Source organism: Carcharhinus amblyrhynchos, chromosome 2 (assembly GCF_965287045.1).
Source record: "Carcharhinus amblyrhynchos chromosome 2, sCarAmb.v2.hapA, whole genome shotgun sequence".
NCBI classification, from domain to species: domain Eukaryota; kingdom Metazoa; phylum Chordata; class Chondrichthyes; order Carcharhiniformes; family Carcharhinidae; genus Carcharhinus; species Carcharhinus amblyrhynchos.
The window spans coordinates 151,116,955-151,141,290 of NC_137325.1; the positions used below are offsets into that span (position 1 = coordinate 151,116,955).

Consider the following 24,336-nt stretch of genomic DNA (forward strand, 5'->3'; position numbering starts at 1 on the left):
GCTGCAGCTTTTTGCCCTTTAAATAGTAATCCCTCCTCCTACTATTATTCCTTCCAGCCAGGAAGAGGGTTGGTCCACTCAAGGACAAGGGAGGGAATCTATGTGTGGAGCCAGAGGAAATGGGCAAGGTATTAAATTAATATTTTGCGTCAGTATTCACCAAAGAGAAGGACTTGGTGGATGATAAGTTTGGGAAAGGATGTGTAGATAGTTTGAGAGATGTTGAGATCAAAAAGGAGAAAGTGTTGGGGCTCTTGAGAATCGTCAAGGTAGACAAGCCTCCAGGCCTGATGGAATATACTCGAGAATACTGAGAGAGGCAAGAGAGGAAATTGCTGGGGCCTTGAGGGAAATCTCACTGGCTATAGGGGATCTCCGAGAGGATTGGAGAATAGCCAATGTTGTTCCTTTGTTTAAGAAGGGTAGCAAAAATAATCCAAGTAATTACAGGCCGGTGAGCTTTACATTTTGTGGTAGGGAAATTACTGGAGAGGTTTCTTCGAGACAGGATTTATTCCCATTTGGAAATATATGGATATATTACTGAGAGGCATGGTGATTTTGTGAAGGGGAGGTCATGTCTCACGAACTTGATTGAGTTTTGTGAGGAAATGATGAAGATGATTGATGAGGGTAGGGCAGTGGATGTTGTCTACATGGACTTCAGTAAGGCTTTTGACAAGGTCCTTCATGGCAGACTGGTACAGAAGGTGAAGTCACATGGGATCAGAGGTGAGCTGGCAAGGTGGATACTAAACTGCCTCGTTCAAAGAAGACAGAGGGTAGCAGTGGAAGGGTGTGTTTCTGAATGGAGGGCTGTGACAAGTGGTGTTCCTCAGGGATCAGTGCTGGGACCTTTGCTGTTTGTAATATATATATAAATGATTTGGAGGAAAATGTAACTGGTTTGATTAGTAAGTTTGCACATGACACACAGGTTGGTGGATTGTGGATAGTGACGAGAACCATCAGAGGATACAGCAGGATATAGATCAGTTGAAGACTGATGGGATATACCCCAGAATAGTAGGGAAAAATCAGATCTTTACAGGCCAGTGCATATAACATCAGCAACTGTACAGGATACTGGTGAGGCCACAGCTGGAGTACTGTGTGCAGTTTTGGCCGCCGCACTTGCGGAAAGATATATTGGCCTTGGAGGTAGTGCAGAGGAGGTTCACTAGGCTGATACCGGAGATGAGGGGGTTGGACTATGAAGAGAGACTAAATAGACTGGGTCTGTACTCATTGGAGTTTAGAAGGTTGAGGGGGGATCTTATAGGGACGTATAAGATAATGAAGGGGATGGGTAGAACATAGAACATTACAGCGCAGAACAGGCCCTTCGGCCCACAATGTTGCGCCGACCAGTTAAAAAGCAATGACCCTCTAACCTAAACCAAACCCTTTCCATCCATAAACCTATCCATGGATCTCTTAAACGCCCCCAAACTAGGAGCATTTACAACTGCAGCAGGCAGGGCATTCCAATCCCTCACCACCCTCTGGGTAAAGAACCTACCCCTGACATCCATCCTATATCTACCACCCCTTAATTTAAAGCTATGCCCCCTCGTGCTAGCTTTCTCCATCCGAGGAAAAAGGCTATCACTGTCCACCCTATCTAAACCTCTAATAAGAACATAGAACCTTAGGCCATCCAGCCCTTCGAGCCTGCCCCGCCATTCAATAAGATCATGGCTGATCTGTCGTGTCTCAGTTCCACATTCCCGCCCTCTCCCCATAACCCTATAACCCTTAATCCCTCGGTGCTGGGGCCTCAGCTATTTACCATTTATATAGATGATCTGGAGGAGGGAACCGAGTGTAGGGTGTCGAAATTTGCTGATGACACCAAGATTGGTGGAACGGCAAATTGTGCGGAGGGTGTGGAGAGTCTACAGAAGGATCTAGATAGGCTGGGCGAATGGGCCAGGAAATGGCAAATGGAATTTAATGTTGGCAAGTGCGAGGTGGTCCACTTTGGTAGGAATAATGGTAGGAAGGATTATTACTTATGTGGCGAAAAACTGCAGCAGGCGATGGTGCAGAGGGACCTTGGGGTCCTTGTGCATGAGTCGCAAAAACCCAGCCTGCAGGTGCAGCAGGTGGTCAGGAAGGCGAATGGGATGCTGGCCTTCATAGCGAGGGGGATTGAATATAAAAGTAGGGAGGTCTTGCTGCAGCTGTATAGGGCATTGGTGAGGCCGCAGCTGGAGTACTGTGTGCAGTTTTGGGCGCCGTACTTACGCAAGGATATTTTGGCCTTGGAGGGAGTGCAGAGGAGGTTTACTAGGCGGATACTGGAGTTCAGGGGGTTGAGCTATGAGGAGAGGCTGAATAAACTAGGCTTGTACTTGTTAGAGTTTAGAAGAATGAGGGGAGATCTCATTGAGACGTATAAGATGATGAAGGGGATGGATAGGATAAAGGTGGAGAGACTCTTCCCGCTCAGAAAGAATAGTAGGACTAGGGGGCACAGCCTCAAGATAAAGGGGGGGCGGTTTAGAACGGAGTTGAGGAAGAACTTCTTCACTCAAAGGGTGGTGAATCTCTGGAATTCTCTGCCCGTTGAAGTGGTGGAGGCTGCCTCGCTAAATATTTTTAAGACACGGGTGCAATAAGGTCCCCTCGTAGCCGCCTTCTTTCTAACGAAAACAACCTCAAATCCCTCAGTCTCTCCTAGGGTAGGGCAGAGGTAGAGAGATTCTTCCCGTTTAGAAAGGATAGCTGGACTAGAGGACACAGCCTCAAGATAATGAAGAGGATTGGGAGAGGTTTAAATATCAACAAAGAATGACGAAGAAGTTGATAAAGAAAGGAAGGATAGACTATGAATCTAGGCTAGCGCTAAATATAAAAAAGGATAGTAAGAGTTTTTATAAATATATAAAGAGGAGGAGGCTGGCTCGGGTGAATGTTGGACCCTTAGAGGATGAGAGGGGGGATTTAGTGGTGGGGGATGAGGCCTTGAATAAGTTTTTTGCTTTAGTTTTCACGGAGGAGGACGCGAATAGTTTGCCGGGTGTTAACGATGGAACGATGGCAGGAGTTGAATGAGATCATTGTCACTAGAGAGGTAGTGCTCGGCAGACTAGTGGGACTGATGGTGGACAAGACCCCAGGACCGGATGGAATGCACCCGGGGAAGTGCCGGGAGATTGGAAAGTGGCTAATGTTACGTCGCTGTTTAAAAAGGGTAGCAGGCAAAAGGTAGGGAATTATAGGCTGGTTAGTTTAACGTCTGTTGTAGGAAAAATGCTTGAATCGTCATCAAAGAGGAAATAGCGAGGCATCTTGAGAAGAATTGTTTGATAGAGCAGACGCAGCACGAATTCGTTAAGGGAAAGTTGCGTCTGACGAATTTATTGGAATTCTATGAGGATGTGTCTAGTGCGGCGGATAGAGGGGAACCGGTGGATGTGGTGTTTCTCGATTTTCAGAAGGCGTTTGATAAGGTGCCGCACAAAAGGTTGTTACAGAAGGTTAAGGGGCATGGAGTTGGGGTAAGGTGTTAGCGTGGATAGGGGATTGGCTGTCAAATAGGAGGCAGAGAGTGGGTGTCAATGGGTGCTATTCGGATTGGCGCTTGGTGACGAGTGGAGTGCCCCAGGGATCAGTGCTGGGGCCTCAGCTATTTACCATTTATATAGATGGTCTGGAGGAGGAAGCTGAGTGTAAGGTGTTGAAATTTGCTGATGACACAAAGATAAGTGGAAAAGCCAACTGTGCGGAGGGTGTAGAAAGTCTGCAGAGGGATCTAGATTGGCTGAACGAGTGGGCTAGGACCTGGCAGATGGAATACAATGTTGGCAAGTGTGAGGTTATCCACTTTGGCAGGAATAATAATAGGAAGGACTACTACTTACAGGGCGAAAAGCTGCAGCATGCTATGGTGCAGAGGGACCTGGGGGTCCTTGTGCATGAGTCGCAAAAACCCAGCCTACAGGTGCAGCAGGTGGTCAGGAAGGCAAATGGGATGCTGGCCTTCATAGCGAGGGGGATTGAATATAAAAGTAGGGAGGTCTTGCTGCAACTGTACAGTGCACTGGTGAGGCCACAGCTGGGGTACTGTGTGCAGTTTTGGTCGCCGCACTTGCGCAAGGATATTTTGGTCTTGGAGGGAGTGCAGAGGAGGTTCACTAGGCGGATACTGGTTTTGAGGGGGTTGAGCTATGAAGAGAGGCTGAATAGACTGGGTGTGTACTCGTTAGAGTTTAGAAGGATGAGGGGAGATCTCATTGAGACGTATAAGATGATGAAAGGGATGGATAGGGTAGAGGTGGAGAGGTTCTTCCTGCTCAGAAAGGACAGCAGGACTAGAGGGCACAGCCTCAAGATAAGGGGGGGGTGCAGTTTAGAACAGAGTTGAGGAGGAACTTCTTCACTCAAAGGGTAGCGAATCTCTGGAATTCTCTGCCCGTTGAAGTGGTGGAGGCTACCTCGCTAAATATATTTAAGACACGGGTAGATAGGTTTTTGGTGGGCAAGGGAATTAAGGGTTATGGGGAGAAAGCGGGAAAGTGGAACTGAGCTACTTCAGATCAGCCATGATCTTATTGAATGGCGGGGCAGGCTCGAGGGGCTAGATGGCCTACTCCTGCTCCTATTTCTTATGTTCTTAGGTTTCCAACATTCACTAGGTCACTCGATAGGTGTGCAGTTCTAGTCACACACTATAGGAAGGATGTGATTACAGTAGAGAGGGTACAGAGGAGTTTTGCCAGGATGTTGCTTGAGCTGAAGTGTTTCAGCTATAAAGAGAGGCTGATCTGATTAGGCTGGGGTTATTTTCCTTCGAGCAGAGAAGAATGAGGGGGGACATAGATAGGATGGATAGGTAGAAGCATTTCCCTGTAGTGGGGGGGTGTCAATAACCAGGGAATTCATATTTAAGATCTTTGTCGCTGTTGAGGTCCAGGTGCTTTCACAATGACTACTTTCTACCGCATTTTCAACTCTAGGCTGAAGAGTTTCAGTCTTCTGTTCAGGGTTTCCTCAGTCGCTTGATGGAGATGGAGAGAAAACTGAAGCTTGAACTTATCCCAGAAGGAGAAGAAGCTCTGCTGGAATTTAAGGAACAGCACCAGGTGGGTCTAGTCGAGAGGCAGGAATTGGAAGGGGAATGGAGAAGGAGGGAGGGTGATTGTTGGACAGGGGTAAAGGATAAGGGAGAAAACGGAGGAGTGAGGGAGAGGAATGGGGAGGGGGGACACGATGGCGTTAGATGATATTTTCCTGATTCCTGTTGCAGGAACATATGAACAATCTGGAGAATGAACGTCTCGCTCTGGATGGTGTCGCCTTGTTGGGGAAGCAGATCCTGATTTCCTGTAATCCCAACTCAGTCAATGCCATCCAATCCTGGCTCAACAGCATCCACAAGCGATGGGAAGAGGTGAGTCAGAGTTGTGGTGTACGATTAGCGAGTGCAAAACACTCTAACCCCATTGCGACCTCTGATGCCACCCACTTGGGGCACAGCTAGAACAACTTTGTCCCAGAATTAAAATTTTAACGAAAATATAAAAAAAATTGTTTGACCATTGGTTGAGAGTCGGGAATATTCTTGGATACCAGGAGCACAGGTGTTGTCAGTGCCAATTACACCCTAGGGCAAGGGAGCAGGTATTGTAATGCAGAGGTCACGGGGGAACAGCATGAGGAGGATTCAAGGAGTTGGGAGGAAGCAAACATTGGCAGGAACAAGAGTCTGGGATGTAATGGAGCAGGATCAGGAACATGCCTAGCTCAGCTCTGACCTCTGCAAGTCAACACACGATGTAGCCATCCCAGAAGATAGTAGGCCAAGTTACAGGAATTGGAACCTGACCAGTTCTCCTGTCTCCTGAGATCCAGTTGCAAGTACTCTAAACATCTGGAATTAGCATTTTTGTATTCAATTCTTTCTCTTCCTCTGAAGCATTCCATATCCACCCTCCCATAGAACCATAGAACCATAAGAACATAAGAACATAAGAAATAGGAGCAGGAGTAGGCCATCTAGCCCTTCGAGCCTGCCCCGCCATTCAATAAGATCATGGCTGATCTGTCGTGGCTCAGTTCCACATTCCCGCCCTCTCCCCATAACCCTTAATCCCCTTTCCTATCAAAAACCTATCAACCCGCGTCTTAAAAATATTGAGCGAGGCAGCCTCCACCACTTCAACGGGCAGAGAATTCCAGAGATTCACCACCCTTTGAGTGAAGAAGTTCCTTCTCAACTCCGTTCTAAACCGGCCCCCCCTTTATCTTGAGGCTGTGCCCCCTAGTCCTACTGTCCTTTCTGATCGGGAAGAGTCTCTCCACCTCTATCCTATCCATCCCATTCATCATCTTATACGTCTCAATGAGATCTCCCCTCATTCTTCTAAACTCTAACGAGTACAAGCCTAGTTTATTCAACCTCTCCTCATAGTTCAACCCCCTCAACTCCGGTATCAGCCCAGTAAACCTCCTCTGCACTCCCTCCAAGGCCAAAATATCCTTGCGTAAGTGCGGCGCCCAAAACTGCACACAGTACTCCAGCTGCGGCCTCACCAATGCCCTATACAGCTGCAGCAAGACCTCCCTACTTTTATATTCAATCCCCCTCGCTATGAAGGCCAGCATCCCATTCGCCTTCCTGACCACCTGCTGCACCTGCAAGCTGGGTTTTTGTGACTCATGCACAAGGACCCCGAGGTCCCTCTGCACCGTCGCCTGCTGCAGTTTTTCGCCACTTAAGTAATAGTCCTTCCTACCATTATTCCTGCCAAAGTGGACAACCTCACATTTGCCAACATTAAATTCCATTTGCCATTTCCTGGCCCATTCGCCCAGCCTATCTAGATCCTTCTGCAGACTCTCCACACCCTCCGCACAATTTGCCGTTCCACCAATCTTGGAACCAACCATCAAAAATTACAGCTCAGAAACAGGCATTTTGATCCTTCTTGTCTGTGCCGAACCATTTTTTGCCTCGTCCCATTGACCTGCACTTGAACCATATCCCTCCACACCCCTCTCATCCATGAACCTGTCCAAGTTTTTCTTAAATGTTAAAAGTGACCACGTATTTACCACTTTGTGACACCGTGCCGCCCCGACTGTGACACCGTGCCGCCCCGACTGTGACACCGTGCCGCCCCGACTGTGACACCGTGCCGCCCCGACTGTGACACCGTGCCGCCCCGACTGTGACACCGTGCCGCCCCGACTGTGACACCGTGAACAACCTACCATGCGGTACCTTGTCAAAGGCCTTGCTGAAGCCCATGTAGACAACATCAACTGCACTGCCCTCATCTACCTTCTTGATTACCCTTTCAAAAAACGCAATCAAATTTGTGAGACATGATTTTTCACTCACAAAGCCATGCTGACTGTCCCTAATCAGTCCTTGCATCTCTAAATGCCTGTAGATCCTGTCTCTCAAAATACCTTCCAACAATTTACCCACTACAGATGTGGGGCTCACTGGCCTGTAGTTCCCAGGCTTTTCCTTAAACAAAGGCACAACATTTGCTACTCTCCAATCTCCAAGCGTCTCACCCGTGACTATCAATGTTTCAAATATCTCAGCTAGGGGACCCGCAATTTCCTTCCTATCATTCCAAAACGTTGATGGGAAATGTTCATCCTGGAGTTCAGTTACTAGTGGTGTATGGCAAGGATCTGTTTTGGGGCCACTGTTGTTTGTTAATTTCATAAATGACCTGGATGAGGGCATAGAAGGATGGGTTAGTAAATTTGCAGATGACACTAAAGTTGGTGGAGTTGTGGACAGTGTGGAAGGATGTTGCAGGTTACAGAGGGACATAGATAAATTGCAGAGCTGGGCTGAGAGGTGGCAAATGGAGTTTAATGCAGAAAAGTGTGAGGTGATTCACTTTGGAAGGAGTAACAGGAATACAAGAGTACTGGGCTAATGGTAAGATACTTGGTAGTGTGGATGAGCAGAGAAATCTCAGTGCCCATGTGCATAGATCCCTGAAAGTTGGCACCCAGGTTGATAGGGTTGATAAGAAGGTGTATAGTGTGTTAGCTTTTATTGGTAGAGGAGCCATGAGGTCATGTTGCAGATGTACAAAACTCTGGTGCAGCTGCACTTGGAGTATTGCGTACAGTTCTGGTTTCCGCGTTATAGGAAGGATGTGGAAGCATTGGAAAGGGTGCAGAGGAGATTTACCAGGATGTTGCCTGGTATGGTGGGAAGGTCTTATGAGGAAAGGCTGAGGGACTTGAAACTGTTTTTGTTAGAGAGAAGAATGTTAAGAGGTGACTTAATAGAGGCATATAAGATGATCAGAGGATTAGGTAGGATGGACGGTGAGAGCCTTTTTCCTCAGATGGAGCTGGCTAGCACGTGGGGTCATAGCTTTAAATTGAGGGATGATAGATATAGGACAGATGTCAGAGGTAAGTGGTTTAGTCAGCGAGTAATGAGGGGGTGGAATGCCCTGCCTGCAACTGTTGTGGACTCGCCAACATTAAGGGCGTTTAAATGGTAATTGGATAAACATATGGATGATATTGGAATAGTGTAGGTTAGATGGGCTTTAGATTGGTTTCATAGGTCGGCGCAACATTGAGGGCCAAAAGGCCTGTACTGCACTGTAATGATCTATGTTCTAGGACATTAGTTCCAGTCCTGTCCAAGTGCAGACCGTCCAATTTGTTCTGGCCCCAACTCCCCCAGAATTGGTTCCAATATCCCAGGGATGTAAACCCCTTCCTCTTGCACCATTCCTCAAGCCACATATTCATCTTAGCCATCCTGACATTCCTACACGTGGCATTGGGGGCAATCCTGACGTTACTATCTTTGAGGTCCTACTTTTTAGTTTAACTCCTAACCCCTTGAATTCAGCTTGTGGGACCTCATTCTGTTTCTACCTATATCGTTGGTGCCTATATGCACCATGACAGTTGGCTGTTCACCCTCCCCCTTCCAGAACGTCCTGCAGCCGCTCCGAGACATCCTTGACCCTTGGACTAGGAAGGCCACTCTTTTTCCTGCCTCCTGTTCAGCAGAGCCAACCATGATGCCACGAACCCCTCTGCTGCCACTTTCCCCTGGTGAGCCATATCCTCCAACAGTATCCAAAATGGTATATCTGTTTTAGAGGGAGATGACCGCAGGTGTCTTCTGCACTGCCTTCCTACTTTTCCTCTGCCTGTTGGTCACCCATTCTCTATCTCCCTCAGTAATTTTTATCTGCCGTGTGAACAACTCACTGAATGTTCCACCCATGACGTCCTCAGCATCGTGGATGCTCCAAAGTGAAACCATCTGCAGCTCCAGAGCTGTCAAGCGTTCTAACAGGAGCTGCATTGGACACACTTCCTGCACATGAAGCAGTCAGGGACTCTGGAAAGGTCTCTGAATTCCCACATCCCAGATAACACTGGGGTAGGTTTTTAACCCAGATCCCCAAGGAATTATCTCAGGCCTTTGGATTACTGATCTAGCAACAATACCACTGGGTCACTGCGACCCCACCCAGAATGTGGGAATGTTCAAGAGGGAGGGATTTGAGTGGGACAGCACACCCAGTGGATTGATCATAGCCCCATCGTGGAATTATACAAGCACAGTGCAGCAGGGGTGTCGTGAAATGTTCAAAACCCATTAACTTCGGCGGGGCTGGAACAACATAGCGGTAGGAGAGTATGAAAATCCCACACCTAATGATTGCTCAGTTTATGTGGTCACAGCAGGTGGTGGAACCCCATGTGTTTGATGTTATATTTCAGGTGATGAGCTGGCTCTGTCTGCAGGGAGATCGAATTGAAGCAGCTCTATCACGGCACCAGAACATGAATCGACTGGAGGAATGGCTAGCGGTAGCAGCAGGGACACTGACTCTGAGAGATCAAGAACCTCTCCCAGATGACATTGTTCAAATTGAAGAGTTGATCTCAAATCATCAAGTAAGGAACCCTACGCAAAAGGCTTTGGTTTGTGTATTGTCCCAAGGGTAGTTTCCTGCACTGGAATGCTGCTTTGGGCTACGTTAGAGTACTGAAGATGGAGTTTGGTAAGTCAGTGAATTTTATTTTCAGGGTTAATTCAGAATGAAATGAGGATAGAGTTCACAAAAGTGGACTGGGCAGATAGATTAGCAGCAAAAACAGGAAGCAAGCAATGGCAGATATAGAACATAGAACATAGAACATAGAACACTACAGCACAAACAGGCCCTTCGGCCCACGAGTTGCGCCGATCACATCAACACCTATCCATAACCCCCAATCCCATAAAACCCCATATACTCATCCAGAAGTCTTTTAAAAGACCCCAGCGAGTTCGCCTCCACCACCACTGACGGCAGCCGATTCCACTCACTCACCACCCTCTGAGTGAAAAACTTACCCCTAACATCACTTCTGTACTTTCCTCCCCGCACCTTAAATCTGTGTCCTCTCGTAGCGACCATTTCAACCCGGGGAAATAGCCTCTGAGAATCCACCCTATCCATTCCTCTCAACATTTTATAAACCTCTATCAGGTCGCCTCTCAACCTTCGTCTCTCCAGGGAAAAGAGACCCAGTTCCCTCAATCTAACTTCATAAGGCATGCCTCCCAGTCCAGGCAACATCCTTGTAAATCTCCTCTGTACTTAAGGAGATAATTCAAAACTCTCAGTAAAAATATATCCCTGTAAGGAGGAGAGAGGGATAAAGCTGCCATGGCTAACCAAGGAAGTTAAGGAGAGTATTAAGTATTAAGGAGTGCATAAGAAGGCAAAAGTCAGTGATAGCCCAGAAAACTGGAATCAATTCAGAATCCAACAAAGGACAATAAAGAGAGAGAAAATAAACTAAGAGGATAAACCAGCCAGGAATAGGAGCTTCTTTAAATATATAAACAGGAAGAGAGACACTGCCTGCTGTACCTGAACACTAACCTCCAGTGACTGTTCCACCATGACACCCAGGTCACAATGCTCTTCCCCTTTTCCTAAACTGTCACCATTCAGATAATAATCCTCCCTCCTGTTTTTGCCCCCAGAGTGGAGAACCTCACATTTATCCAGATTATATTGCATTTGCCAAGTATTTGCCCACTCAGCCAGCCTGTCCAAGTCACCCTGCAACCTCTTAGCATCCTCCTCACAGCACACACTGCCACCCAGCTTAGTGTCATCTGCAAATTTGGAGATATTACATTCAATCCTTTCGTCCAAATCATGAATGTATATTGTGAATAACTGGGGTCCCAGCATGAACCCTGTGGTACCCTGCCAGAAGGGGACATGGATTGTTTTGGCAAATAAGGCAAAGGAGAATCCAAAGATATTTTGCAAATACATAAAGGGTAAAAGAGTAACAAGGGAGAGAGTAGGGCCTCTTAAGGATCAACAAGGTCATCTCTGTGCAGATCCACAGGAGATGGATGAGATCCTAAATGAATATTTTTCATCAATATTTACTGTTGAGAAAGACATGGATGTTAGGCAACTTGAGGAAATAAATAGTGATACTTTGAGGAACGTGCATATAATAGACAAGGAGGTGCTGGAAGTCTTAAAGCGCATCAAGGTAGATAAATCCCTGGGACCTGATGAAGTGTATCCCAGGACACTGTGGCAGGCTAGGGAGGCAAATGCACGTCCCTTAGCAGAGATATTTGAATCATTGATAGCCACAAATAAGGTGCCTAAAGATTGGAGGGTGGCAAATGTTGTGCCTTTGCTGAAGAAGGGCTGCAGGGAAAAGCCTGGGAACTACAGACCAGTGAGCCTCACATCTGCAATGGGTAAATTGTTAGAAAGTATTCTGAGAGACAGGATCTACAGGCATTTAGAGTGGCAAGGACTGATCAGGAACACTCAGCATGGCTTTGTGAATGCAAAATCATGTCTCATAAATTTGATTGAGTTTTTTGAAGGCATAACCAAGAAATTAGAGAGCAGTGCAGTTGATGTTGTCTACATGGACTTTAGCAAGGTCTTTGACAAGGTACCGCATGGTAGGTTATCGCATAAACTGAAATCTCACAGGGTCCAGGGTAAAGTATCTAAATGGATACAAAATTGGTTTGACGACAGAAGCCAGAGGGTGGTTGTAGAGGTTTGTTTTTCAAACTGAAGGCCTGTGACCAGCGGTGCTGGGCCTTCAGTTTGACATTTATATTAATGATTTGGATGAATCACCACTTCTTCCAGACCCAAGGATGCAGGTTACCTGGTGTTGGCAATTTCTCACACTTTAGGCCGAATAGTTTCCTTGAAGCCTTTCCCTGGTGATGGTGATTATATTAAGTCCATCCCTCCCTATCATCTCTTGGTTTCAATAATCTTTGGGAAATAAAATCCTCTACCATGCAATGATTAAATGAGAAATTCATTACCTTCATCACAACTTTTTGATTCTGTACACATAGAAAAAAATTATATTGCTAATGGATTCAATTATAGAGTCATAAAGGTTTACAGGAAGGACACAGGCCCTTTGGCCCAATCTGTCCATGCCACCCAGTTTTTAACCATTAAGCTAAGCTAGTCCCAGTTGCCCGCTTTTGGCCCATATCCCTCTATATCAATCTTATCTATGTAACTGTCTGGATGGTTTTTTAGAAGGCAAAATTGTACATCAATTCTTTGAAGATGTAACTAGTAGAGTTGACAAGGGGGAGCCAGTTGATGTGGTATATTTGGATTTTCAGAAAGTGTTTGACAAAATCCCGCACAAGAGATTATTGTACAGGACTAAAGTGCAATGGATTGGAGGAAGTGTATTGAAATGGATAGAAAACTGGCTGGCAGAGAGGAAACAAAGAGTAGGAATTAATGGGTGCTTTTCAAATTGGCCGGCAGTAACTAGTGGGGTGCCACAAGGATCGGTGCTGGGACCCCAGCTATTCACAATATATATTAGTGATTTGGATAAGGGAACAAAATGTAACATCTCAAAATTTACAGATGATTCCAAGTTGGGTGGGAGGGTGAACTGTGACGAGGATGCAGACAGAGATGTGGGAGGCGAGGGAAGAGATTGCAGAGTCTCTGGTGATGATCTTTGTGTCTTCGATGGAGACGGGAGAGGTTCTGGAGGATTGGAGGATTGCGGTTGTGGTTCCTCTATTCAAGAAAGGGAATAGACATAGCCCAGGAAATTATCAACCGGTGAGTCTATCCTCAGTGGTTGGTAAGTTGATGGAAAAGATCCTGAGAGACAGGATTTATCAACATTTAGAGAAGTATAATATACATGATGTGGGTATGCCGGCGTTGGACTGGCGTAAACACAGTAAAAAGTCTGACAACACCAGGTTTTAGTCCAACCTATTTATTTGATAATATACTCACTAGCTTTCGGGGTTACCCCCTTCGTCAGGTGAATGGAGAGTTCTGGCCTCAGACAGAGCATATAAAGCACAGACAGTTTAGAGATTACTGATTAAAATTACTAATTATATAGTCAGAAGTAATCAGCACGGTTTTGTCAAAGGCAGATCATGCCTTACAAGCCTGGTTGAGTTCTTTGAAAATGTGACTAAACACATTGATGAAGGAGGAGCGGTGGAAGTGATTTATATGGTGTTCGATAAGGTCCGCCATGCAAGACTTATTGAGAAAACGAGGGAGCATGGGATCCAAGGGGACATTGCTTTGTGCATCCAGAACTGGTTTGCCCACAGAAGGCAAAGAGTGGTTGTAGATGGATCTTTTTCTGCATGGAGGTTAGTCACCATTGGAGTGCCCCAGGGATCTGTTCTGGGACGCTTGCTGTTTATGATTTTTATAAATGACCTGGATAAGGAAGTGGAAGGATGGGTTGGTAAGTTTGCCGATGACACGAAGGTTGGAGGTGTTGTGGATAGTTTGGAGGGATGTCAGAAGTTGCAGCATGACACATGTAGGATGCAAGACTGGGCGGAGAAGAGGCAGATGGACTTCAACCTGGATAAATGTGCAGTGGTACAATTTGGCAGGTCAAATGGGATGAAGGAATAAAATATTAAGGGTAGGACTCTTAGCTGTGTGGAAGATCAGAAGGATCTTGGGGTCTGGGTTCATAGGACTCTCAAATCGGCTTTGCACGTAGAGGATGTGGTTAAGAAGGCATATGGGGTACTGGCCTTCATCAATCGAGGAATTGAGTTTAGGAGTCAGGAGATAATGTTGCAGCTGTATAAGACCCTGGTGAAGGATCCTCTTGGAGAGAGTGATCATTGTATGGTGGAGTTTCCGGTGCAGATGGAGGAGGGGAAAGTGGGTTCCCGGACACGCGTCCGTTGTTTGAATAGAGGGGAGTACGGTAGGATGAGAGAAGAATTGGCGAATGTGGACTGGGGGAGTGCATTGGAGGGTGGGTCTGCTGAGGAGCAGTGGAGGATCTTTAAGGAGATCTTTCTTGGTGCTCAGCAGAAATTTATTCCGATGGTCAAAAAGGACTGTAGGAGGAGAGGTAATAAGCCGTGGATAACGAAGGAGGTGAAGGAAAGTGTTAAATTAAGAGCGGAGGAATTTAGAGTAGCTAAGAGTAGTGGGCGAGAAGAGGATTGGGAGAGGTTTAAATGTCAACAAAGATTGACAAAGAAGTTGATAAAGGAGGGTAGGAGAAACTATGAAGCTGGGCTAGCGCTTAATATAAAAAAGGATAGCAAGAGTTTTTATAAATATATAAAAAGGAAGAGGCTGGCTAGGGTGAATGTTGGTCCTTTAGAGGATGAGAAAGGGGACCTAGTGGTAGGGGATGGGGATATGGCTAAGGTATTGAATAACTTTTTTGTTTGTCTTCACGGAGGAGGACGTGAATAATTTGCCGGGTGTTAGCGATGGAGAGGTGGTAGGACTGGAGGGTCTTAATGACATTACTGTTACTAGAGAGGCGGTGCTCGACAGACTGGAGGGGCTGATTGTGGACAAGTCCCCAGGACCAGATGGAATGCATCCGAGGGTTCTGAAAGAAATGGCGGAGGTTATAGTGGATGCATTGGTGGTTATTTTCCAGACATCGCTGGATTCCGGGGAAGTGCCGGAAGATTGGAAAACGGCTAATGTTACGCCGTTGTTTAAGAAGGGTGCCAGGCAAAAGGCAGGGAATTATAGGCCGGTTAGTTTAACGTCTGTGGTAGGTAAAATGTTAGAATCTGTCATTAAGGAGGAAATTGCGAGGCATCTTGAAGGGAATTGCTTGATAGAGCAGACGCAGCACGGTTTCATTAAAGGGAAGTCGTGTCTGACAAATTTACTGGAGTTCTATGAGGATGTGTCTAGGGCGGTGGATAGAGGAGAGCCGGTGGATGTGGTCTTTCTGGATTTTCAGAAGGCGTTTGACAAAGTACCTCATAAGAGGTTATTGCAGAAGGTCAGGGGACTTGGAGTTGCGGGTAGGGTGTTAGCGTGGATAGAGGATTGTTTGTCAAATAGGAGGCAGAGAGTGGGGGTCAACGGGTGCTATTCGGATTGGCGGATGGTGACTAGTGGAGTGCCCCAGGGGTCGGTGCTGGGGCCTCAGCTTTTTACCATTTATATAGATGATCTGGAGGAGGGAACCGAGTGTAGGGTGTCGAAATTTGCAGATGACACCAAGATTGGGGGAAAGGCAAATTGTGCGGAGGGTGTGGAGAGTCTGTAGAAGGATCTAGATAGGCTGGGCGAATGGGCCAGGAAATGGCAAATGGAATTTAATGTTGGCAAGTGTGAGGTGGTCCACTTTGGTAGGAAGAATGGTAGGAAGGACTATTACTTATGTGGCGAAAAACTGCAGCAGGAGACGGTGCAGAGGGACCTCGGGGTCCTTGTGCATGAGTCGCAAAAACCCAGCTTGCAGGTGCAGCAGGTGGTCAGGAAGGCGAATGGGATGCTGGCCTTCATAGCGAGGGGGATTGAATATAAAAGTAGGGAGGTCTTGCTGCAGCTGTATAGGGCATTGGTGAGGCCGCAGCTGGAGTACTGTGTGCAGTTTTGGGCGCCGCACCTGCGCAAAGATATTTTGGCCTTGGAGGGAGTGCAGAGGAGGTTTACTAGGCTGATACCAGAGTTGAGGGGGTTGAGCTATGAGGAGAGGCTGAATAAACTAGGCTTGTACTCGTTGGAGTTTAGAAGAATGAGGGGAGATCTCATTGAGACGTATAAGATGATGAATGGGATGGATAGGATAGAGGTGGAGAGACTCTTCCCGCTCAAGAAAGACAGTAGGATTAGGGGGCACAGCCTCAAGATAAAGGGGGGGGCGTTTTAGAACGGAGTTGAGGAGGAACTTCTTCACTCAAAGGGTGGTGAATCTCTGGAATTCTCTGCCCGTTGAAGTGGTGGAGGCTGCCTCGCTAAATATTTTCAAGAAGCGGGTTGATGGGTTTTTGATAAGAGAGGGGATTAAGGGTTATGGGGAGAGGGCCGGAAAGTGGAACTGAGCCACAACAGATCAGCCATGATCTTATTGAATGGCGGGGCAGGCTCGAAGGGCCAGATGGCCTACTCCTGCTCCTATTTCTTATGTTCTTATGTTCTTATGAGACTCCACTTGGAGTACTGTGCTCAGTTCTGGTCGCCTCACTACAGGAAGGATGTGGAAGCTATTGAAAGGATGCAGCGGAGATTTACAAGGATGTTACCTGGATTGAGTGGCATGCCTTATGAGGATAGGTTGAGAGAGCTTGTCTTTTCTCCCTGGAGAGACGAAGGGTGAGAGGTGACCTGATAGAGGTTTATAAGATGTTGAGAGGTGTAGATAGGGTGGATTCTCAGATGCTTTTTCCCAGGGCTGAAATGGCTGCCACAAGAGGACACAGGTTTAAGGTGCTGGGGAGTAGATACAGAGGAGAGGTCAGGGGTAAGTTTTTCACTCAGAGCGTGGTGGGTGAGTGGAATCGGCTGCTGTCAGTGGTGGTGGAGGCAAATTCTATAGGGTGTTTTAAGAGACTTCTGGATGAGTACATGGGATTTAACAGGATTGAAGGTTATAGGTAAGTCTGGTAGGTAGGGATAAGATCGGCGCAACATGTGGGCTGAAGGGCCTGTATGTGCTGTAGTTTTTCTATGATTCTATGATTTATGAGATCCTTCATAATAATCTGGACAGGTTGGGTGAGTGGGCAAATCAATGGCAGACTCAGTATAATTTGGATAAATGTGAGGTTATTCAGTTTGGAAGCAAAAACTACCTGAATGGCTGTAAATTAGGAGAGTGGAGTGTGCAGCGGGACCTGGGTGCCCTTGTGCACCAGTCACTGAAGGTAAGCATGCAGGTACAGCAGGCGGTAAAGAAGGCAAGTGGCCTTCATTGCGAGAGATTTGATAAGACGCAGCATGGGTTCATGAAGGGCAGGTCATGTTTACTAATTTGGTGGAATTCTGTGAGAACATTACTTGTGCAGTGGACAATGGGGAACCTGTGGATGTGGTGTATCTGGATTTCCAGAAAGCATTTGACAAGGTGCTGCACCAAAGATAAAGGTGCACAGTGTTATGGGTAATGTATTAGCATGGATAGAGGATTGGTTAACTAACCATGGAAGCCTTCTGCAGAAATTGCAGATGTATGGGATTGAGGGTGATTTAGGAAATTGGTTTAGGAATTGGCTGGCGGATAGGAGACAGAGGGTAGTGGTTGATGGCAAGTATTCGACATGGAGTTCAGTTACGAGTGGTGTGCCTCAGGGATCTGTTTTGGGGCCACTGCTGTTTGTAATTTTTATAAATGATCTGGATGAGGGTATAGCTGGGTGGATTAGTAAATTTGCTGATGACACCAAAGTCAGAGGTGTGGTAGATAGTGAGGAAGGGTGTCTTAGTCTACAGGGAGACTTGGTCAAGTTGCAGAGCTGGGCCGAGAGGTGGAGGATGGAGTTTAATGCGGAAAAGTGTGAGGTAACTTTATAAGACCCTTGTCAGGCCTCATTTGGAGTACTGTGCGCAGTTCTGGTCGCCTCACTATAGGAAAGACGTAGAAGCTATTGAAAGGGTACAGAGGAGATTTACAAGGATGTTGCCTGGACTGGGAGGCATGCCTTATGAAGTTAGGTTGAGGGAGCTGGGACTCTTTTCCCTAGAGAGACGAAGGTTGAGAGGCGACCTGATAGAAGTTTATAAAATGTTGAGAGGAACAGATAGGGTGGATTCTCAGAGGCAATTTCCCCGGGTTGAAATGGTCGCTACGAGAGGACACAGATTTAAGGTGCGGGGAGGAAAGTACAGAAGTGATGTTAGGGGTAAGTTTTTCACTCAGAGGGTGGTGAGTGAACGGAATCGGCTGCCGTCAGTGGTGGTGGAGGTGAACTCGCTGGGGTCTGGGACTTCTGGATGAGTATATGGGGTTTAATGGGATTGGGGGTTATAGATAGGTCTATAGATTGGTAGGTGTTGATGTGATCGGCGCAACACGTGGGCCGAAGGGCCTGTTTGTGCTGTAGTGTTCTGTGTTCTATGTAATTCACTTTGGCAGGAATAATGGATGTGTAGAGTATAGGGCTAACGGTAGTACTCTGAATAGTGTGGATGAACAGAGGGATCTAGGTGTATGTGTACATAGATCCCTGAAAGTTGGGAATCAAGTAGATAGGGTTGTTAGGAAGGCATACGGTGTCTTGGCGCTTATTGGTAGGGGGATTGAATTTAAGAGCCGCAGCGTCATGTTGCAATTGTACAAAACTCTGGTGTGTCCGCACTTGGAGTATTGTGTGCAGTTCTGGTCCCCACATTATAGGAAGGATACAAAGAACAAAGAACAACCCAGCACGGGAAACAGGCCCTTCGGCCCAACAAGCCTGCACCGCCGCATCACCCTACACCTATTCTACCCTGCATGTCTACGAATGGAACCCTACTCAGTCAGATTCAGGGAGGAAATAGTGTCAATTTGGTAAAAACCGATTAGCCTAAGAGCACATCTTTGGGGTGTGGGAGGAAACCGGAGCGCCCGGAGGAAACCCACGCAACCACAGGGAGAATGCACAAACTCCCACAGACACAGGCCCAAATCCATGTGTCTGCACAGCCAGCAGTGCTAGTCACTGAGCTGTTGCGGCGCCCGTTTACCGGTCCAGGATCAAGCACACACACCGACATGAAGTACTAGGCCACTCCTGGACTTCCAAGAGCAGCCCACGCACGACCCGCCGTGTGCATGCCCCTCGCTTGACACGAGGTGGACCTCCACCTGTGGAATAAAGACAAAAATATTAATCTTACAGCCTGCCCTTCCGGTGTCTCCCGAGGTTTAACCCTATTTAATAGCCCCTACCATATCCCTCCATTCTCGTTTCACTCATGTGCCTATCTAACTGCATCTTAAATGAGTCCAACGTTCCTGCCTCCACCACCCCACTCGGTAGCGCGTTCCAGACCCCCACAACTCTCTGCGTAAAGAACCTTCTTCTCACCTCCAAATTATACCTCTCCCCCCTCACCCTTAAATGATGACCTCTCGTGTTCGTACCCAGTCTAGGGAGCAGTCTCTCACTATTAACTCTATCTATTCCCTTCAGTATCTTATATACTTCTATCATGTCCCCTCTCAATCTCCGTCTTTCCAAGGAGAATAGTCCCAGTTTCTTCAATCTCTCCTCGTAACCCAGTCCCCCCATGCCAGGCAACATCCTGGTAAACCTCCTCTGCACCCTTTCCAGAGACTCCACGTCCTTCCTGTGGAGGCTTTGGAGAGGGTGCAGAGGAGGTTTACCAGGATGTTGCCTGGTATGGAGGGGAGGTCCTATGAGGAGAGACTGAGGGATTTGAGGTTGTTTTCATTAGAAAGAAGGCGGCTGCGAGGGGACCTTATTGAAACATATAAGATGATCAGAGGTTTGGATAGGGTGGACAGTGATAGCCTTTTTCCTCGGATGGAGAAAGCTAGCACGAGGGGGCATAGCTTTAAATTAAGGGGTGGTAGTTATAGGACAGATGTCAGGGGTAGGTTCTTTACCCAGAGGGTGGTGAGGGATTGGAATGCCCTGCCTGCTGCAGTTGTGGATGCGCCTAGTTTGGGGGCGTTTAAGAGATCCGTGGATAGGTTTATGGATGGAAGGGGTTTGGTTTAGGTTAGAGGGTCATTGTTTTTTAACTGGTTGGCGCAACATCGTGGGCCGAAGGGCCTGTTCTGCGCTGTAATGTTCTATGTTCTATGTTCTAACAGAAAGCAAAGGGTGGGGATAAATGGATGTTTCTCTGGTCGGCGATCAGTGACTAGAGGTGTGCCTCAGGGATCAGTGTTGTTTACGATTTACATAGATGATTTGGAATTGGGAACTCCGTGCAGTGTGTCAAAATTCACAGATGACACCAAGATGGGTGGCAGAGCAAAGTGTAAAGAGGATGCTGAAAGTCTGCAAAGGGATATAGATAATCTAAGTGAGTGGGTGAGGGTCTGGCAGATGGAGTACAATGTTGGTAAATACCAAGTCATCCATTTTGGTAGGAAGAACAGCATAATGAACTATTATTTAAATGGTAAAAAATTGCAGCGTGCTGCTGTGCAGAGGGACCTGGATGTCCTTGTGTAGGAATCTCAAGGAGTTGGTTTGCAAGTGCAGCAGGTAATTAAGTAGCCAAATGGAATTTTGTCTTTCATTGCTAGAGGGATGGAGTTTAAAAACAGCGAGGTTATGTTGCAGCTGTATAAGGTGCTGGTGAGGCCACACCTGGAGTACTGTGGACAGTTTTGGTCTCCTTACTTGAGAAAGGATATACTGGCACTGGATGGGGTGCGGAGGAGATTCACTAGGTTGATTCTGGAGTTGAGAGGGTTGGCTTATGAGGAGAGACTGAGTAGACTGGGGCTATACTCATTGGAATTCAGAAGAGTGAAGGGAGATGTTCTTGAAATATGTAAGATTATGAAGGGAATAGATAAGATAGAAGCAGGGAAGTTGTTTCCATTGGCGGATGAAACTAGAACTAGGGGACATGGCCTCAAAATAAAGGCAAGCAGATTTAGGACTGAGTCGAGGAGAAACTTTTTCACACACAGGGTTGTGAATTTGTGTAATTCGGAAAAAAGGTCCCAGTCTATCCAGCCTCTCCTTGTAATTCAATCCATCAAGTCCCGGTAGCATCCTAGTAAATCTTTTCTGCACTCTTTCTAGTTTAATAGTATCCTTTCTATAATAGGGTGACCAGAACTGTACACAGTATTCCAACTGTGGTCTTACCAATGTCTTGTATAGCTTTAACAAGACATCCCAGCTCCTGTATTTAATTTCTGACCAATGAAACCAAGCATGCTGAATGCCTTCTTCACCACTCTGTCCACTTGTGACTCCACTTTCAAGGAGCTATGAACCTGAACCCCTAGATCTCTTTGTTCTGTAACTCTCACCAACACCCTCCCATAACTGAGTAAGTCCTGCCTGGTTCAATCGACCAAAATGCATCACCTCGCATTTGTCTAAATTAAGCAGTATCTGCCATTTGTCAGTCCATTGGCCCAATTAATCAAGGTCCTGTTGCAATCCTACATAACTTTCTACACTGTCCACAATGCCACCAATTGTCCATTATGCAAACTCCCTCATTCTGCTACAAGTTTACAGATAGAGCTTTCATTGCTCAAAATTTTCACTATCATCCCTGATCTTGCAAGATAAACACAGGCTATCTTTTAAGTATAATAAACCCAAGCTTGTTTGGCTTACATTTACATCAGAGTTGTATTTAGGTTTTAAATTTTAATCCTTAAAACTAGAAGCAATATCAGAAATCAAATCAACCTTGAATTAGATTTTCACATCTAATTTTACAGATTGCTGCTATTTGCATTGGTTCTCTGAGATTACAGACTTGTCTTTCTTTCAGGTTTTCCTGGATGAATTGACGAGGAAGAAACCTGGAATAGGGAGAGAGGAAAAATCCTCTTCCCCCAATCTGAACAATGAGCATCACACTCCTCATCGACCACATGCCTCAGCCAGTAAGGACCTTTGAAATGACAGAATCCAAATTTTAAGGCCGGATTTCCATTTTTTGGATACTTTCTTGGGATGTCGGCATCACTGCTCAGCAGCATTTATTGTTCAACCCTAAGTGCCCTTGTGAAAGTAGGGATGCCCTGTCTTAGAACATAGAAAAACTACAGCACAAACAGGCCCTTCGGCCCACAAGTTGTGCTGATGATATCCCTACCTACTAGGCTTACCTATAACCCTCTATCTTACCCAGTCCCATGTACTCATCCAAAAGTCTCTTAAAAGATCCTATCGAATCTGCCTCCACCACCACTGCTGGCAACCGATTCCACTCACCCACCACGCTCTGAGTGAAAAACTTACCCCTGACATCTCCTCTGTACCTACTCCCCAGCACCTTAAACCTGTGTCCTCTTGTGGCAACCATTTCAGCCCTGGGAAAAAGCCTCTGAGAATCCATACCTCTCAACATCTTATAAACCTCTATCAGGTCACCCCTCATCCTCTGTCTCTCCAAGGAGAAAAGACCAAGCTCCCTCAACCTACCCTCTTAAGGCATGCCACCCCAATCCAGGCAACATCTTTGTAAATCTCCTCTGCACCCTTTCAATAGCTTTCACATCCTTCCTGTAATGAGGCGACCAGAACTGAGCACAGTACTCCAATTGGGGTCTGACCAGGATCTTATACATTATCTCCCAACTCCTAAACTGAACTCTTTGATTGATGAAGACCAGTACACCATCTGCCTTCTTAACCACATCCTCTACCTGCGTAGCCAATTTGAACATCCTGTGACCCGAACCCCAAGATCCTTCTGATCTTCCACACTGCTAAGTGTCTTACTCTGAATATTATATTCTGTCATCCCATTTGACCTGCCAAAATGAACCATCACACACTTATCTGGCTTACATAAAACATAGAACGCTACAGCACAAACAGGCCCTTCGGCCCATAAGTTGCGCCGATCATATCCATACCTACCAGGCCTATCTGTAACTCTCAATCCCATTAAATCCCATATACTCATCCAGATGTTTCTTAAAAGACCCCAGCGAGTTCGCCTCCACCACCACCGACGGCAGCTGAGTCCACTCATTCACCGCCCTCTGAGTGAAAATCTTACCCCTAACATCTCCTCTGTACCTGCTCCCCAGCACCTTAAACCTGTGTCCTCTTGTAGCGACCACTTCAGCCTTGGGAAATAGCCTCCGAGATTCCACCCTATCTATACCTCTCAACATTTTATAAACCTCTATCAGGTCACCTCTCAACCTTCGTCTCTCCAGGGAGAAGAGACCGAGCTCCCTCAACCTATCCTCATAAGGCATGCCTCCCAATCCAGGCAACATCCTTGTAAATCTCCTCTGCACCCTCTCAATAGCTTCCACTTCCTTCTTGTAGTGAGCTGCGCACAGTACTCCAAACTGAAATGGGTGCAGAAAAGGCATGTGCCGGTTAGGAGGAAGGATGGGAAAGGTGGGATTAGAGAGCCGTGGATTACTAGAGATATAGAGGACCTGGTCAGGAAGAAATGAGAGGCGTATGTCAGGTCTAAGCAATTGGGAACGGAGAGAGCGATGGAGGAGTACAGAAAGAGTAGGAGGGATCTCAAAAGAGGAGTTAGGAGGGCAAAAAGGGGGCATGAAATGGCTTTGGCAGGTAGGATTAAGGAAAATCCAAAGGTGTCTTACTCCTATGTTAGGAGCAAAAGGGTGGCTAGGGGAAAAATTGGTCCCCTCAGGGACTGACGAGGGGAATTGTGCTTAGAGTCTGAGGGAATGGGGGAGAACCTGAATGAATACTTTGGGTCGGTATTCACAAAGGAGAGGGGCTTGATGTCTGGTACGGTTATCGAGGGAGCTGTAGACCAATTGAAGGAACTATCAATTACGAGGGAAGAAGTGTTAGGGCTTTTAGGTAGCATTAAAACTGATAAATCTCCGGGGCCAGATGGCATTTATCCTAGGCTGCTTAGAGAGGTGAGAGATGAGATTGCTGGGCCTGTGGTGCAAATCTTTGTGTCTTCTTTGGACACAGGTGAGGTCCCAGAGGACTGGAGGATAGCGAATGTGGTGCCGTTGTTTAAAAAGGGTAGGAGGGATAACCTGGGTAACTATGGGCCGGTGAGTTTGACGTCAGAGGTAGGCAAGTTGATGGAGAGGATTCTTAGGGATAGGATGTATGAGCGCTTAGACCGTTGCGATCTGATTAAGGATACGCAGCATGGCTTTGTAAAGGGGAAGTCTTGCCCTACGAATCTGATAGAATTTTTTGAGGAGGTGACAAAAACGGCCGACGAAGGACGAGCCGTTGATGTCATCGATATGGATTTCAGTAAGGCGTTTGACAAAGTCCCTCATGGTAGCTTGGTTGAAAAGATTAAGGCTCATGGGATACGAGACCAGGTATCTAGATGAGTAGAGAACTGGCTTGCTAAGAGGAGACAGAGAGTAGTAGTGGAGGTGTCCTTTTCTAGCTGGAGGTCTGTCATTAGT

At 46.7% G+C, this 24,336-nt stretch overlaps 1 protein-coding gene across 1 annotated transcript in view; it reads left to right on the forward strand.

Annotated features, from left to right (window-relative positions):
* LOC145359643 (microtubule-actin cross-linking factor 1, isoforms 6/7-like) overlaps window positions 1-24,336 on the forward strand; it is a 163,427-nt gene that overhangs the window by 36,942 nt on the left and 102,149 nt on the right. Inside the window, exons 3-6 of the mRNA XM_080214354.1 lie at window positions 4,965-5,090; window positions 5,255-5,398; window positions 9,739-9,915; window positions 21,726-21,840. Of these exons, the coding sequence (XP_080070480.1) occupies window positions 4,965-5,090; window positions 5,255-5,398; window positions 9,739-9,915; window positions 21,726-21,840 (562 nt within the window). The remainder of the gene's footprint in view (window positions 1-4,964; window positions 5,091-5,254; window positions 5,399-9,738; window positions 9,916-21,725; window positions 21,841-24,336) is intronic.